The sequence below is a fragment of the Plenodomus lingam genome (genome assembly GCF_022343315.1).
Source record: "Plenodomus lingam strain CAN1 chromosome Unknown contig_19, whole genome shotgun sequence".
NCBI classification, from domain to species: Eukaryota; Fungi; Ascomycota; class Dothideomycetes; order Pleosporales; family Leptosphaeriaceae; genus Plenodomus; species Plenodomus lingam.
This window is the reverse complement of record NW_027093936.1, coordinates 2,255,979-2,272,246: the sequence shown is the minus strand read 5'-3', so window position 1 is coordinate 2,272,246 and position 16,268 is coordinate 2,255,979. Positions and strand designations below refer to the sequence as shown.

The 16,268-nt window shown below is 51.3% G+C and overlaps 7 protein-coding genes across 7 annotated transcripts; 5 read left to right on the top strand and 2 right to left on the bottom strand.

Annotated features, from left to right (window-relative positions):
* Positions 1 to 1,282: 1,282 nt before the first annotated feature.
* On the top strand, positions 1,283 to 1,543 carry IAQ61_004818 (uncharacterized protein; the record flags this gene model as incomplete). The annotated part of the gene is made up of 2 exons (XM_066096509.1): positions 1,283 to 1,319; positions 1,368 to 1,543. The coding sequence occupies 2 exons, from the start codon at positions 1,283 to 1,285 to the stop codon at positions 1,541 to 1,543; spliced, it is 213 nt and encodes a 70-aa protein (XP_065953827.1).
* A 1,558-nt stretch (positions 1,544 to 3,101) lies between these two features.
* On the top strand, positions 3,102 to 4,637 carry IAQ61_004817 (uncharacterized protein; the record flags this gene model as incomplete). Its single annotated transcript, XM_003839426.1, has 1 exon — positions 3,102 to 4,637. One exon carries the CDS (start codon positions 3,102 to 3,104, stop codon positions 4,635 to 4,637), a length of 1,536 nt encoding a protein of 511 aa, XP_003839474.1.
* Positions 4,638 to 7,144: 2,507 nt separating this feature from the next.
* UBL1 (Ubiquitin-like protein 1) lies at positions 7,145 to 7,607 on the top strand (the record flags this gene model as incomplete). The annotated part of the gene is made up of 3 exons (XM_003839425.1): positions 7,145 to 7,155; positions 7,282 to 7,419; positions 7,523 to 7,607. The coding sequence occupies 3 exons, from the start codon at positions 7,145 to 7,147 to the stop codon at positions 7,605 to 7,607; spliced, it is 234 nt and encodes a 77-aa protein (XP_003839473.1).
* A 2,128-nt stretch (positions 7,608 to 9,735) lies between these two features.
* IAQ61_004815 (uncharacterized protein) lies at positions 9,736 to 11,769 on the top strand (the record flags this gene model as incomplete). The annotated part of the gene is made up of 5 exons (XM_003839423.2): positions 9,736 to 9,846; positions 10,002 to 10,074; positions 10,122 to 10,396; positions 10,451 to 10,522; positions 10,579 to 11,769. Coding segments are annotated over 5 exons (1,584 nt in total), but the record flags the coding sequence as incomplete, so codon positions are not given.
* A 47-nt stretch (positions 11,770 to 11,816) lies between these two features.
* Positions 11,817 to 13,112, bottom strand: IAQ61_004814 (uncharacterized protein; the record flags this gene model as incomplete). The annotated part of the gene is made up of 3 exons (XM_003839422.1): positions 11,817 to 12,564; positions 12,634 to 12,855; positions 12,937 to 13,112. 3 exons carry the CDS (start codon positions 13,110 to 13,112, stop codon positions 11,817 to 11,819), a joined length of 1,146 nt encoding a protein of 381 aa, XP_003839470.1.
* A 528-nt stretch (positions 13,113 to 13,640) lies between these two features.
* IAQ61_004813 (uncharacterized protein) lies at positions 13,641 to 14,716 on the top strand (the record flags this gene model as incomplete). The annotated part of the gene is made up of 2 exons (XM_066096508.1): positions 13,641 to 14,005; positions 14,095 to 14,716. 2 exons carry the CDS (start codon positions 13,641 to 13,643, stop codon positions 14,714 to 14,716), a joined length of 987 nt encoding a protein of 328 aa, XP_065953826.1.
* Positions 14,717 to 14,805: 89 nt separating this feature from the next.
* On the bottom strand, positions 14,806 to 15,957 carry IAQ61_004812 (uncharacterized protein; the record flags this gene model as incomplete). The annotated part of the gene is made up of 2 exons (XM_003839420.1): positions 14,806 to 15,630; positions 15,685 to 15,957. 2 exons carry the CDS (start codon positions 15,955 to 15,957, stop codon positions 14,806 to 14,808), a joined length of 1,098 nt encoding a protein of 365 aa, XP_003839468.1.
* Positions 15,958 to 16,268: the final 311 nt, after the last annotated feature.

Genomic DNA, 16,268 nt, shown 5'->3' with positions numbered 1-16,268 from the left:
CATGGTTCGATTCTTCCGCCACGATGCGAAGATCTGCATGACTTGCTTCTGGATGAGAGAGGTGCACAACGTCCAGACTGAGATCGGTACGCCACTCGCGACCGTGGTGCGCGAAGAGGAAGCGGTTGCGAGGAACGATGTGTAAGTGCAGCCGAAAACTTTCTCTGTAGCTTCAATACTAGCCGATAGGTTCAACCTATTGAGTGGAAGTATCCTTAACCGTCACATATCAAAGTGGACTATTGAGACCGTTAGTTGGCTGTAGTTTACCAATCGACACACTAGATCTACGGCTAGATCAGCGGATCGAGACAACTCCACATTCATCCTTGCTGCTGTCTCCGGGACTCCACGCTTGTCTGCTGGTGGATTGACGTTCCACAGCTCGTCTTTCCACTTCACAGGCCGGATACAGCTGCATTGGGAAAAGAAGCCCCGAATCTAATGGTCCTACATTGCCATTTTACCGTTGAACAGAATCGTGTGGAGACTTTGCTTCACTCCTGCCTGAGCAATAGCTTACTACGTAGACATGAAATCGACGTCAACACACACACACACACACACACACGTCTCTAAATGGATGCGTTGTTGATTTCCGAACTCTTTGTGGGGACAAGGCACTCGTAGGAAGCTTCATTAGAAGAACAGGCACTGGCCCTGCTACGTTGTCTATTTTCTCTTTCCTCTACATGGAAACCTCGAACGGACTCGGCGTCAGACTTCACCAAGGGCAAGGGGTTGTACAAGAAAGCACTCCTAAAAGTCAGTCGGGTCCTTCCCGCGCTGTTTCCCACCAGAACCACGTTGCTTTAAGTTGCACAGTTACAAAGTTGCAGAACCTGTAGCCTAAACCAGGCAGCGCATGCAGCCACGTGTACTCAAAGCAGTAGTTCTGCACCCAGTTGGGCTTATACGATGTTTGGCTAAGGAGATCCCATTGCCCTGGTCTGACACCGGAACTTCCCAAACTCGACCGTGAGAACGGTCGGCGCCCGCAGTTCTCGAGCTGTTGTGTCTCAATCTTGAGCGATACATTACTTATTTCTGCACTCTACTGCTGATTGGCTGGTATGTGCAGGATTCCGACCAAATCTCGCTCGAAGGCGCTTCACACAGATCCGGTCCGCCTCGAGTTTCACGTAGATCCGCCGCATGGTCAAAAACGGAAAAGCCCAAACGCCGACACGGAAATTTAGGTGACTAGTCGATCGTTCGGTCGGTGCCAGGCGCCTGGCGATTGCGCAACACGTCTGCTCAACGCTCCTTTCATAACAGTGGCATGCAAGTGCCATTTGTTGTGCTTATTAGGTGCAGTGGTGGGAACACACCATACACTGTCATGCCGATGTGCGCTAACTACATAGACTACGGCACGAAAAGAAGCGCACATGCAAAGTCCAGCAAATGGATTGTTCCTCCGCGCTTCTCCAACCCTAGTCGTGACGCACTACGAAACTGGGTGTCTGTTCTGTTCAACGCTTGTCGGTCTTATCGATTGGCCATGCAGACTGTCACGCTATGTCGATCTGGAGGGGTGTAGGCGGAGCAAGGCTCCCTGCTCCGTGACACCTCCAGACTCCGTGCTTCTGATTAAGCAAGCCTACCCGTTACGCTATGACGGCATCTGAGTTTCCTGTTCTGGGTACCACACTAAATTCGGGAACTGGGCCTTCAATGGACCGTAATGCAGTATTTCCCACCAGTTCCAAGGTTTCGTGTTGACGCACAGCGGCTCTTCCAACACGTATGGCTCATTTCACATTACCCCATTGAGTAATCAGCTGGCTGAGGTCTTATGAAAGCCATCACCCTTCATTTCCTTGTCATGCGACATGAACAGGCCAGGAGGAACCAGGTCCGCGCCCGTGAACCGAGCGTTTAATCTCTCCCAGATGTCGCGCTCGCTTGCTCCCGGACGTTGACCCTGTTGGTTGGTGCTAGTGCACGGCTTGCATTGCCAGGCCACGCCGTCCTGTTCAGTTGCTCCGTCTACAAGCCTTGCTCCAGCCACACGACCAAAGTTGTTGTTTGCTGAACACTGTTGCACAGAGGATTAACGACCATTCTATCCAGGTGACCGCGTGCAGAAGGAGCCACATGTAGAACCGGTAGCTCTTTGCGCTTCCATATGGTAAGGAATCGGGACTTGGTATCCATAGCGTCGGAGGGTCTTTATCGATACCCGACCGATTGCACGGCACAGGGCTCAGCAGTATCTTCAGTTCATGAGAACAATGTGGAAAATATAATGCTCCATGTCTGGTGCCTGTTGATGGGATTTGGAGCCAGACAGGAAAGCTCATCAAACCGACTGGACATGCCTAGCCTCAGGCCTGAGGTACTATCAAATTCTACCTTTTGCTGGCCTTGAGCTGACTTGGCTTGGCGGAAAGCGGGCTGCGCCACATGTGCAGACCATGATCAGAAATCTGCTTGAGCCGGAAGGCGTCTCCAGGAACGTCAGATGGCGGGACTACAAAAACGCACATTCTTCATCCAGTTCCAACTTGCTGACAGCATTTCCGTTGCCTATGCATATCCCTGCACACGCTTTTACCACCATTGTCCGCTTTGACGCCACACACATCGGCTGTCCTTGTCGCGGCCTGCCGTTTCTTCGTGCTGCCGTCCAGCATTAGCAGCCATCATCCCCGTTGGTTGGCCCAAGTAGATTCGGGCTCTCTACCCATCCCGTACAGTCGTTACCATTCCTTCCCCACCGCCGTCTACTTCCTGAGCGCTTCTCCCATCTGGACCCGATCGACCACGCCGGCCCACGCGAGCCTCTCCGGGCCTTGATCTTCATTGCTTCGAGCTTTGCCTATTGCTACTGTGTACCCATTCGTTCATGTTTGCTTTGCTTTGCCTACGAATCATAATAGGGTTCCGCTCCCTGGCAGATAGCCTAAGCCCAGACTTTCAGTCTACGGCTACCAAGCCTTGGTCCTTATGTGGACGTTGCTCCCGGGAACGCACTTCTGAATAAGTATGTATGTTATTCCGTCTCTTTCCAGAATTGCGAAATTTGGCGCCACTGAAGGACTCATTTTAATGTCCAAATATACCATTACTTAGCCGGCATTACTCTAGTCTGCTCCATGTTGCTCACATTGTCTAATCCAGTCAAATCGGACTTTGAGTTCAAACCTCATGCCTACTCACCAGCCCTTTCATCTTCTACGGTTGCTCGCTACTCACCCAAGCTCGAAAGTCGGCCTTCTCTCGCTCAAACAGCCGTCTCGTCCTACAGGATGGGTACACCACATCGAGGCCTCCCTCCACCCTCGGCGATGACGCTGCCTGAACCGGGACGAGGGCCTCCATTATCTTCAGGTTTAGGCCAATTACCTCCGGCACCTTCGCAATGGCAGGGCGCAGAAGATGGAATGAAAAACTGGCTGGCGGCAAAGGCTGAAGAGGAACGACGCAAGCAAGAAGAGGAGAGAACGAGGCAGGAGTCTTTGAGGCTTGAGCAGCGCAAAGTTGAACAGGCCATGTTGCGAGAATCAATGCAAGGCGGCATACCACCACATCTCGTCCCCATCATTTTTGCTGGTATTGGAGGTGGAAATCTCGCAAACATGAGCGCCGAGTGGATCCAACAGTACACGGCTCAAGTCCAAGCTGCACAGCAACAGACTCAGATCCAAGCGCAAACGCAGCATTCACCGGATCTGAGGAGAGATCCCCGGACAGTCAGTCAACAACAAGCAGCCATCTACGCCGGGCAATCTCAAACGCCGCAAACGATACTTGCCCCGACTGCAGTTCTATCCGGGCAGCCCTTGTCTGCACAATCTCAACACACCTCACCAGGATATAGCGATTCTAGAGCCTCGCAATCGACAAGCTTCGGGGGCCAACCCACATCTGTGCTTCGACATCCTCCTCAGTCGCAACTCCCTCGATTGACGACAAACGAGATGAATATTCAGCAACCACCAGCTGCACCGTCAGGGGTCCAACAGTTGCAACAAACCCAGAATGCTCAACAAGAGCAGTCATCACCATCGATATACTTTCATCATTGGGTACCACCAACGGCGTCATCACAGCAGGAAAAGAGTGGGAGCGGCCATCCTCCAACGCCATCAGGTAAATACAAAACTTCGCCTACCTACCAGTCCCGTCAACGTGCGACATCTCACGCGTCTGACTTAGAGTACGCCAGCTCCCCCAAAAAGCGGAAGGCCCAAGGCCCACACCAACCGGCTCCACCGCCCACCTCTGCGGCACAGTACACATCACCATCCTTCTCGCACATATCGTCGTCATCGGCATCGACGCCAGGACGACGGGGACATGCAAGAGGTCGTTCGGACGCATCTCAACGAGGACCAGAGAGTGCTGGCGGTTCTCTAAGTCGTCGCAGCACGGTTTCTGGACTTGTGCATGAGACGCTGCCGCGGCAAGAAAAGCATGCCGAAGAATCAAGAGCACCTGAGGGCAAGGCGCGGGCCGACGTGGATCAAACATATGCAACCTCACCTCGTGGGCTTGATGAGCGAAGCCAAGGACTACAAAACTACGCGCCGACATCAACAGGTAAACCTGAAACATCAGGATACGGGTCACATCAGCATTGGGATCGAGGCCAAATGTCATCTCCCAAACGGGAAGTTGGGGACCGTTAAATTGGGTTCAGGTTTCAGTATCGCAACCAGAAGCGTCCGATCAGGCGACCCGCCTCACTTGAAAACGACGACTCAACAGGTTCCGGATATGAAAGCGAAGGTATGGGATCTAGCGCCTATGTACTAGCCCAGGCAACTCCACAAATTATTCTAGGGTTCCCATATCAAGATTTTGCGGCAATCTCAGGCGAAATGAGTGCCGCAAGATGAGATAGCGGCCCATCTCGATTCTTGAACGCAGGGGAGCACGGTCCATGACCCCACCAGAGAACGACTACTCATCTCACGAGATTACATTGCAATGTCCTTTGCAACGCTTCATGCTTTTTCCAATCAAAAACTCTCGTGGTTTGTTCATTCTCAGCCCAGCATTGTTGATCGCAATGCCGCACCCTCTTACTTGGACCCAGCCCCAAGGTGTCCATCTAGATCTCATCTTCAGGCATTCCCGGCGTTTTGGGTTTATCGGCGTACTTTCCCCGATGGCATCGCAGGACAACTTGGTCATTAGAGAATAAAAGACGGGTATTGTGTCTGAAGAGGGCCAAGTGTGCTTGTAGGCATGCATCGCTTCTCCACCTTTTTTCCGGCTCGGTTCCTTCAATCCATGCAGCCTCAGTCACGAGCTACATACTTCGTCAGCGGCACTGCCGCGTCTCGCCTCAAAGCATCTATTTCCAAAACTGCAGATTGCGAAACCATGCCCATATGGGCGATTAGAGCTTACTCAGCACTTGGATGAAAAATCATCTGATGATTGCATAACTAGGTCTGCGACTTGATAGAGTGTTGTCGCGCTTGGTAGTGCTGCAGTGCGGGATCTCAGACTCGTTATCAACACCGGAATCTTGCAGTTTAGGTCTATTACCAGATCGCTGGAAATCCACTCAAGTTTCCGACATCCATTGATGTTGGCGGATCAATGTCACTTTCCTTGTACCATAGCTTTCAACCCATTCTTGCCGGATCATTCACTGATGACAGAGTTGCGTTGCCCGGCAACCGACCTTGGTCTTTTTCTATTTCGTAACTGGTATCTAAGCTATCACCATTCACCTTTCTCTTCGACTGTACCAAGACCGGATAGCGGGTCTACGGCGTGTAAGAAGGGACTTCACTTCGACTCGGACAACGATGATACAGTCTGACAAGATTGGGGCCGATACTTGTATTAATGGGCAAAAGTAGACGACGAACTGCTTGAGCTTCCCGTTGGCCACAGAGTATTGGCGTAGAATTCAGTTCCCATTGTTATATAGGTGGTTTTCTCACGACTATTTCGATTCTCCGTTCGGCAATTTGCGTCGCCCCGGCATTTCGCGCCTTAGTCTTGCTTTTATTTCTACTCTGTACATACTTCCGGGGAAGGCAGCGTGTGGCTAGTCATTTGTATATCGGGTAGCAAAGCTCGAGCTAGGGCTTGCTGTGTTAGGGGCTACCCAGGTCCCGCTATTCGTGTATATCAATGTGTTTAGATCAGTTAGTAATGTATCGAGTAAAGCAGAGGCGACAGGTTTCAGTCTTGCACCTGGGCACGTCTGCCAGCGCATATGGCTTGGACTTTTCATACCCATGGACCTTTCAAAACTGTGAGTTTGAACACGTGCGTGTACCACATTCTAGGATGGGGGTGTAAGCCTTGCGTCGACAGCGTGTTTCAGCTGTGTGGTGTCAGCTACACTTGGTTGGATGTCAGCGCCCAAGACGTTGGGACTACTGAATCCAGTGCTCAGGACCGGAGGGTTTGTTCATGCAGAAGTGTAACACTGTGCATTGCTGTCAGCAACCCAGGGATGGGGTAGGTATCCCAGGGAAAGGGTCGGGCTGATCATGCAGACCGCTGGCAATGGCTAAAGTGTCCACGACCAGATTAGGTTGCACAAAGGAAACTTCTACAAGTAGCAACTCTTCAGAGGAGTTTTCTCGATTTGGCATCCAGATATTGTTCCAGTGCCATGGTTGCTATTGACGACTTGCCTCTTTGTAGACCAAACACGCCCTTTCGTCACCACATGTGCATGGTGCGGCCATGATCTTAGACCACCAGCAGTACAATGTCCAATGACGTTCTAGAAGCTATCCAAAAGATGATCATACTCTATCCTTCCCTTCACTGTTCACGCCAGTCTTCGCATAAAGAGGACAGACCGTGGAGTGGTATACCATATAGGGCAAGGCGTGGCGTCCCCACGCCACACCGGCCCCGCCTCGTGGCGCAAGGCTTGCCCCACTAACGTAACGTTATGACCAGCAGCCGACTGACGCCCGCCTCACCAAACAAACCCTGGAACAATCGTGACAAACTTGGCTGCCTTCCTCACTCTCTATTCACACAGCTATCCGATACTACCATACTCTCCGCCACGTGCACGTCGGTCACTCCCAACACCTGCCAACCAAAGAGACGGCGTATTTCGCATACCTTGTCAGACCGCGCGACCCACCTCTCTACGATCCTGAAAGCTTTACCAGCACAGTCGAGAGGGCCATAGTGCAGTGTAGGCACGATGCAGATCAAGTATGTGGAGCTTTGAGTTCGCTTTTGAGACTACTTTTCTTGTCTCTCTTCCTCTTCGTCATCTGCATGCAGCGCGGAAGGCAATATCAACGGAACAGAAGAGCGATAGGCTAACAATACGCACAGAGTACGCACTTTGACCGGCAAGGAAATCGAGCTTGACATCGAAGCCGACTACAAGGTCTCGAGGATAAAGGAGCGCGTGGAGGAGAAGGAGGGAATTCCACCAGCACAACAGAGGTTGATCTACGGGGGGAAACAAATGTATGTTCCAGTCATCATGTATACGACGTCATAATACCTATGCGTGGATTTGGCCTTGCAGGACTTGATGTTGGGGTTGAACACTTGCTGACATGTGGTATAGGGCAGACGACAAGACTGCGGCTGACTATCAGCTCGAGGGCGGTGCTACGCTGCATTTGGTCCTTGCGCTGAGAGGTGGATGCTAAGCTACGACTGCGCGAATTTACATCGGAAGACACACGCCTGTGGATGCGTATATACGGAAGTGGAGTGGATTGGCCTTCTCGAAAGTACCTAGCATTTCGAAGTGCTGTCATGGGCTCTCAACATCGCCATGCTGTAACAATCCTCACAAGGACCGTCTCCGGACCGGGAGCGGAGGCTGGAGCAGGAAGACCGAGCTGAAAGTCCCAGTGGATGGCTTTGTATTTGGTAGTAATGAAGACCCATCAACTACATCACACACTCCATGCTTGTCCACTCCAAGAGATACACGTGCTTACCTGATTAGTTGGAGATGCATCCACGGCCACCAGCTCAACAGTCCTTGTGGCAGCGGCCTTGGAGCGATTGTACGGAAATGGCCAGCGGTTAGGGCTCATGGTCGTATATTCAATAATTATCTCGTAATTGCGCCTAAGCCTGTAGAGTCAAGACTACCTGGCAGTATGCAATTAGACCGCGGCTTTCTCGCAGTATAAGGAAAGGCTTTATTTTAGTTATGCGGGGGTTGTATGAATTGGTCTGGCGAGCAGCTTACTGTGGTACGTGCTGTACAGGTACCATGTTATCTTGCTTGTCATGAAGTGCGCAGATTTCAGCCCCTGTGTGGGTAAGATTCCTAAACTCATAACGTATCTCGTAAAAATTACTGCCTCGATGATTTTGGATGTATCCTCCTCTTGCCGTAAATGCTAGAAGAGCACTTCTGCAAGCCTTGATTTTCGCGCATTCTACAACTCGGAGCTTACAGTATGTCTTGTTCTGCAATTCTGCCTATATATTGGTTTACGGCCGAACAGGGATCATCTATCACCATCCTGGGACCATATCCAGTCCCTGGTTCCCGCATGGACATTGCGTTCTATTCCTCGGATATCTCAACGCTGACTACAAAGTCTGGCAGATCTAGCCCGATTTTTTTTTTCAGTCTCTCAACGCATCGACGTTTTTTCTGCCCTTGTGAATGCTCGCAGCTGAAGACGTCATGTCAGGTTTGTTTGAGAGGAGCAAATTTCTTTGCGGCTTCCCTTGGAAACAATCTCAAAATGGTACTTTTAGGGTCGCACAAGTTGATTGTCGCTGTGGAATCGCTAATGTAGTGGTCCGGGGTCCTGGATGTGATGATTGCGTTGATAACGAGACGGACAGTGAATGGACCGCATTTTTTCTTTGACAGTGAAAGTTGTTGGCCAAGTTTGCATAGTGGAATTGGTGGCCTACAAGCTCTGTGTGAAAGTAGAATTATCCTGTCAATGTAGCTTATACTTTATAGCTAATACTTTATAGCTACTACAGCAAGGGCTGTAGTATGTGTAAGCTTACAGATCTATCAATTGAAGTAGCTATTGTGTCATCTAGGAGCACGAGAGAAACTCATCTCAGCCTACTATAGGTGTTTGAGCTATTATACTTACTCATGATCCATCCTCGTGGATTGATAATGCGTACCCCTCTGGTCGTTTGGCGCAGTGGAAGTCGACGCTACATTCTGACACCAACATTCCTTCCGCAATACTGGAGTACACAAGTAAAGATGGTAGTGAAGAGTCACTACACCATCTGCTAGTAAAACGAAAAATTAGGAGACCAAAGCTGTGGGCAAGAGCGGGAAATATATCAGGACGAGAACGGAATGCACGCTTGACCCGGCCTGATTGAAGTGTCAGAGTACAAATTGTATTCAAACAGTTCTGGTATCTGGTAAAACGACTTCTATCATTTTGATCTTGAAGTCACCTGATAGACATAGCCAATGGCTAGCACGTGAACTCGCGAAGCAACCTTGGAAGTGCCCCGCATTGGGTTTCAAATCTAACCAAGTCCACATATCTTGGCGTCTACCAAAGTGTACTGGCAACAACAACTTGACGCAGCCTCATGCGCGTGCATGATTCGATCTACCAAAGCTTCCCGCTACTGCTAATGCCCAAACTTGTGGTCCGATTCGAAGCAAAGAGTACGTCAAATGGCTTCATCACTTGTGCCTGGACCTGGCTTCTCCTGTACTATATGACGGCATGTATGTTCCCAGAAGCCAAACAAGAGTACAACAAACAACACGACTGCCACGGGTAGATTGTTTGCCTCAATGCACTTCACCGCAATTCCAGCGCTAGCATCAGCCGCTGTCTTGAAGGCAGGCTCCGCATTACGGTAGTGGCGCTGCCGCGGGGCAATTGTTCGCTGTTGACCAACCGCGACGTGGAGCCAGGAAGCCTGTCTGTGTGAGTTGTCGCTACCATTTGATAGGTAGGTGACGTCGGTCTACATCTGCAGCTACGACAAACATGGCAACGCTGACTCTTCAAGAATAAACTTGGACACTGAGTTCACAGCTGTTCATAAGCCTACCTTCGTCCCAATTATCCCTCAATTAGCTGAATCTATCATCCATCATGGCTTCTTCCCTAGTCGATACATTGACAGCTTCTGGAGGCGCTGAGTCTGCAGGTAACCTGCTCACTCTTTGACAATGACTGTATGCTAACACGGGTCAGGGTTCCTCAACGACATTGTCGCTCAATTGTGGCCCAACATCTGTGTGGCTGGCGCCCAGATTGCAAAAGATACCGTAGAGCCAATCCTCGCTTCTACTCTCCCAGGGCCCCTTTCCAACCTCAAGTTTGTGAAGCTTGACTTAGGCAAAGTCCCTTTTCATTTCTCCAATGTGGACGTTCACAGGACCCCTACCGAGGGAATCAAGCTTGACATGGATGTGAAATGGGAAAGCGTATGCGATATTGAGCTCGATGGTTCTCATGTACCTAAGATTGTAAGTCATGTTTCGGATATCGACTTGATTTCATGGGGATCTAACATATCATAGGGTATCGAGGGGGCGCACCTGAAAGGCCGGCTGACAATACTACTTTGCCCTCTCATAAACGTCATTCCTCTGGTAAGAATGAATCTGAAGCCACCATGATACACCATCAATGCTAAAAAAATTCTTAGATCGGCGCCATTCAGGTCTCCTTCATCAACACACCGAGCCTTAAGCTTGACTTCACAGATGCCGCAAATATTGCCGACTGTTTCTTGATCGAGAAGACCGTACGAAACGTCATTCTTGGCATCATCGAAGGCATGGCCGTCCTTCCAAACCGCTTTCTCGTCAAACTCGACAACAACAACGACTACTTCAAGACCTACCAACCCCATCACGGCATCATCCGTCTGACAATCGAAAAGGCAACCGGCATCACGGCCCCCAAGAAAAAGTCTGGCGTCTCCCGACTGCTAGCCAAAGTCGTCAAGGACGTGCCAGACTGCTACGTCAAAGTCAAAGTAGGCGCCGAAGCAGAATGGCGCACGTCTGTCCAAAAGAACGACCACGACCCCGTCTGGAACGAGACTCACGACTTTCTAGTAGCAGACTACGAGCAGGGCATCTCGGCCGACATTCAAGACGACGACCTAGCTGGCGACGACGACATTGGCCTTGGCTACACCACCATCAAGGAAGTCCTCCTCAACGGCGGAACGCATGAGCTCGCCCTCTCCCACAAGGACGAACCCACAGACGCCCGTCTAACCGTACACGCCCAATTCTACAATTTCGTCCCCGAAGCCTCGCTCCTCTCCGCCCAAAGCGCCGCAAACACCGCTCCTGACTCCATTTGCGGTCTCGCTACCATCCTCGTCGCCAGCGCGTTGGGTCTCCAGGGCCAGCGCGACGAACTCAATCCCAGTGTGCGGGTCACTTGGGGCGACAAGACGTTTGCAACGCCGGCCAAGACGTACACGCCCGGTACGGATATCTTCAATCCGTCGTTTGATCAGGCGTTTAGGATCCCGTTGACGGCTAATATGCTTGCCGATCCGGCAGCCATGGGTAACTTTAGAATCTCGCTGATGAACAAGGGCGTGGAGAGTGGGACTGCGGAGGTTGGGTTCGAGGATGTGCTGGGAGCGCAGGGGTTGACGAGGGAGGACAGCTTTGATGTTGGGGGTGGAGCGACTGTTAGAGCGAAGGTCATGTTGCAGGGGATTCAGTTGGCTCAGTAGGATATTGGGCGTGGAATGGCGGTGGTTAGAGGACGCAGTACTGTTGGATTTTGGAATCGGCAGGTCTGACTTGTGCACAAAACCTACATATAGGGGACAAGTGCAGTATATCATGTTCCATTCATCAGTATAAACAAGGTATTTCTTGACTTTGGAACCTCTCTCCTCCAGCCAAAGAAAACCAATTACCATTCCCTGATCTCCCCACCGGGCCCGATAAATCCCGGACTCACCCACGCCTTTACATCCTTACTCTCCCGCCTCACCCACTCCTCATCGACCTCGATGCCCAACCCAGGGCCCGTCATAAGCTCAATATACCCATCCGTGACCTTCCACACCTCGGGATTCTTCATATAGCTTGTCAAATCCGCACTGCCCGCATTATAATGGATCCCCAGGCTCATCTCCTGAATCGCAAAATTAGCCAGCGTGCAATCGACCTGACAGCATGCCGCCAGCGCAATAGGACCAAGGGGCGAATGCGGGGCAATCGCCACATCATACGTCTCCGCCATATTGGCTATGCGGAGGAGTTCGCTGATGCCGCCAACGTGCGAGATATCCGGCTGCAGGATGTCGACGCAGCCAGCCTCGAGAAAGGGACGGACGTCCCAGCGCGAATGGAGGCGTTCGCCCAGGGCAATGGGAAGGCAGGTTTGCTGGGCCAGGGCGGTGATGCCGCCAATGTGTTCGGAGAGGAGGGGTTCTTCGATGAAGAGGGGGTGGTGAGGTTCTAGGGCGCGGGCGAGCTGCTTGGCCATGGGTTTGTGGACGCGGCCGTGGAAATCCATGCCCGCGTCCATGTTTAGTGCTTTTACGGTCTCGAGGCGGGTTACGGCCGAGGCGAGGGCGGAGGGCGAGTCGAGCCAGCCGAGGTCTTCGGTGGCGTTCATTTTGACGGCGGTGAAGCCTTGGGATTTACGGGCGAGGCTGGGGTAATGTGGGTTAGTGGATGGTGGTGTATGACATGGTGTGTAAGAGAAAGAGTCAGGGACGTACGCCTGTTCTTTGACATCTTTGGGTCTGTCGCCACCGATCCATGCATAGACTTTTAACTTGTTTCGTACTTTCCCACCGAGGAGCTGGTAGATGGGTACATTCATCCTGCGCGCCTTGAGATCCCAGAGGGCAATGTCGATGCCTGCCAGCGCACTCATGAAGACGGGACCGCCGCGGTAGAAGCTAGTTCGCCATGACATTTGCCAGATATGCTCGATATCACTGCAGCCACAACGGTTAGCATTCTTGACATGGGAGTTTGGGGCCTGTTTTTGGAGTACAAGAGTGTAGACCTGAACCTACTCTGCTTCAAACCCAGTGTACCTCTCTGCCCATGCATCCAGGCACCCTTCAACGGCTTGTGTGTGTCCTTCTAGGGAAGCTTCACCCCATCCAAAATTCCCCTCCTCATCTGTGATCTTCACGAAAAGCCATCGCGGCGGTACTCGAAAGTACTCAATACTTGCAATCTTGCCCATGCTATCTCTTTCAAAGTTGAATTGATCGTATGATCTACTTCTTCTATCCTAACGTGTACTTTGTAAGTACTAAAAGCCTAGATTTCTGGCTACACAGCTTAGTTGTGACGGTAAACTGTATATTGAAGATTGAAGATGAGTACCTGCGATTGCCTACTCAAATACCAACAACCAAAAGTTCGTCGCCTGCGCGTGCTCAACCTGAAACACTTGCTTGCATGGTTCAAGACCCGTTTCCATCCAATTCGAGGCCTGGAATGAGCGAATGCCATGGCGTTCCCACGCCGTCCCCTCGTAGTAACCCGAATGTCGGCGCGGGGTTGATGGCGGGGCATCCAGCCTCGGTTCCTGGAACAATGTAGACCGAGGGAGTCGAAGACGTGACAAACATTCAACGTGATTAAAAAGTCCCCCACTGTCCCACATACTTGCACTGGGAAATCTTTCCAGCTGGTTTTCCACCTCAAACGTGTCCTGTTCAGCGAGGAAATTGTATTGTAAACGGGAAGATTATACAACTAGCAAATCATGGCGACTTCACCACCAACCGGCGTATTCGTCCCAGTCCCTACCTTCTTCAAACCTCACTCTTCCTCCCCGTCATCCCTGCAACCGGCCGTCGATGTAGAAACACAGATTGCACACTCCATCTTCCTTGCAAAGAATGGCGTGCGTGGCCTTGTGCTCCTTGGCTCCACGGGCGAAGCAATCCACATGTCGCGACAAGAGCGCATCGACCTCGTCTCCGGTGTGCGCAAGGGCTTGACGGATGCCGGGTTCCCCAACTACCCGATCATGGCGGGGACGCTGGTGAACAGTGTAGATGAGACATTGGAGTGGCTGGAGGATTTCAAGAAGGCGGGGGCGCAGTGGGGATTGGTGCTTGCGCCGGGGTATTTTGGGGCGGCGGCGGGAGTGGAAGGGGTGGTGGAGTGGTATCGGTTAGTGGCGGATAAGAGTCCATTGCCTGTTTTGATGTGAGTGTTTTTCATCCTCTTCTATCCGTTCTGGGCATTGTCGTCAATGGGGATGGCAGAAAGTGGGCTGATGTGCAGGGCAGATACAACTATCCAGGCGTGTCAAACGGACTGACCATCACACCCCCTACCTACCGTACGCTAGCCCAACACCCCAACATTGTGGGCTGCAAGATGTCTCACGCCATTGTTTCCTACCACAACCAAGTCTCGCTGGATCCTAAGATTGACCATGCCAAGTTCAAAGTCTACTCTGGCCTTGGCCAACAACTCGGTCCCATCGTCTTCTTCGACGCTGCAGGTGTGATCGACGGTCTCGCAGCTATATACCCCAAGACAGTGTGCACATTGATGAAGTTGGCGGAGGCGCGGCCCATCACCGACGAGAACTTGAAGAAAATCAAGGAGTTGCAGTACACGGTGAGTTGTGCAGAGGAGTACATTGGCAAGTACGGCATTGTGGGGATCAAGGAGGCAGTCAAGCGCGTGACGGGATATGGAACAATGGAGGGAGGCAGGTTACCGCTCAAGGGCAAGTTGCCAGACGGTGAGTGGGAGAAGTGGAGCGAGACTTGGGAGAGGATACAAAAGATGGAGGATTCTTTGAGCGAGAAGGATTTCAAGTAGATGGATTAGCAAGAACGAAATTAGAGATTGCAAGTTGTGGCCCCAAACAGCGTTCTTGACTCTTTGAAATGCCCGCTCGCAAACCCTTGTCACCAACTGGCAGATGTGAACAAGACCAACATCACACCCATCATGCAGACCATTACGATAGAAAGAGATCCAGGCGTCATCTTTACCGCACCTCCAAGCGGTGGTCCGTCCGGCGATGGAGTGATTGTACCTTGTCCACGCGATCCTCCCTGGTTATTGGATCCTCCTTGATTACTCGACCCACCCTGGCCACCTGATGCATCGTCTTGGCCTGGCCCTCCGACTTGCCCGCCATCACCTCTTCCCGAAGTCTCAATCGGAATGTCTTGTATAGGTTGGCCAGGCGGGTTATTGACACTCGCAACCTGAGTCTGAAAGTCGACCATTTGATTCTGGATATTCTCGCACTGCATTCTTCCTCCATTGGCACTCAGCGGCCCGGGAATGGGGTTGGTGGACAGTTGGCCTGCGCCCGGGAACCGGTTTATGGAATTGGAGACTGATATGGGGAGGTTGAAGATTGTGTATCGATCAAACCCGTTCAACTTGTAGTTTTGATGGATGGAGATGTTGTAGTCTCCTCTTGCTCCTCCTTCGTTGTCGTTGCCATCGCCTACGAGGCATTCTGGCCATTCAAAGTTGATGTGTTTCACTGTCTGTCCTAATTCCTGATCGAGTATGTTTGCAAACGGCGGGGTTTGCGTGGTAATGTTGGATATAGTAAAGTTCTTCTGCAGGCTGTCGCTTGTGAGGAAGAGAGTGAAGTTGTAGACCTGAGTAAGGGCATCATTGATGTTGCGTGGTGGCACGGCGAGCTTGCCATCACCAGAGACATCGAGTGCAATGTGTAAGAAATCGCCACCCATGGGTGTGAAAGGCTGAGGCTGGTGTTTGGTTAGCTGGGGTATATTCCATTATCAGATGAAAATCAATCGTACTGCAAGTATGATGCCCAGTCCTGGTGTAAATACCCTTCCGTTCACTATTGTAAACGCGCTCGTGTCGGGTCCATTATTATTCCCATTCTGCCCATTGCCATTGCCATTGTTATTGTTATTGTTATTGTTATTGTTGTTGTTGTTACCACTCTGTCGACTTTCAAGACGTCTATCACCAGCCCATACACCCAACATCTGCGCATGGACGAGTGGCCATATTGTACATGTGAAAAGAAGTAAAAACGCCGCGGAGAAAGGCGTTGACAAGATCATTGCTCAACGACGATGCGCATACTGTCCAGCAGTGAAGTAGAGTAGCAAAAGGCGAGAATCGCAAAGAGAAAGAAGGAAGAGGGGGAGAGCTCAGCTGGCGCAATGGAAATGCGTGTTGTGTTCACGGATCAAAGGCAGACATGCTGTTCGTCATGGTCGATCAGCCCATTGGCTGGCGGAAATCCCATCTCTGAGAGGGACCGAGTGCATGAGAGTTAGGACTATAGTTCAAGGCTTTATTCGGGAGCTATAGGCTTCCTTCCAAGACAAGCAGCCGTCAAGATTGGTTGGATGGTTTTGTAATTGTGTTG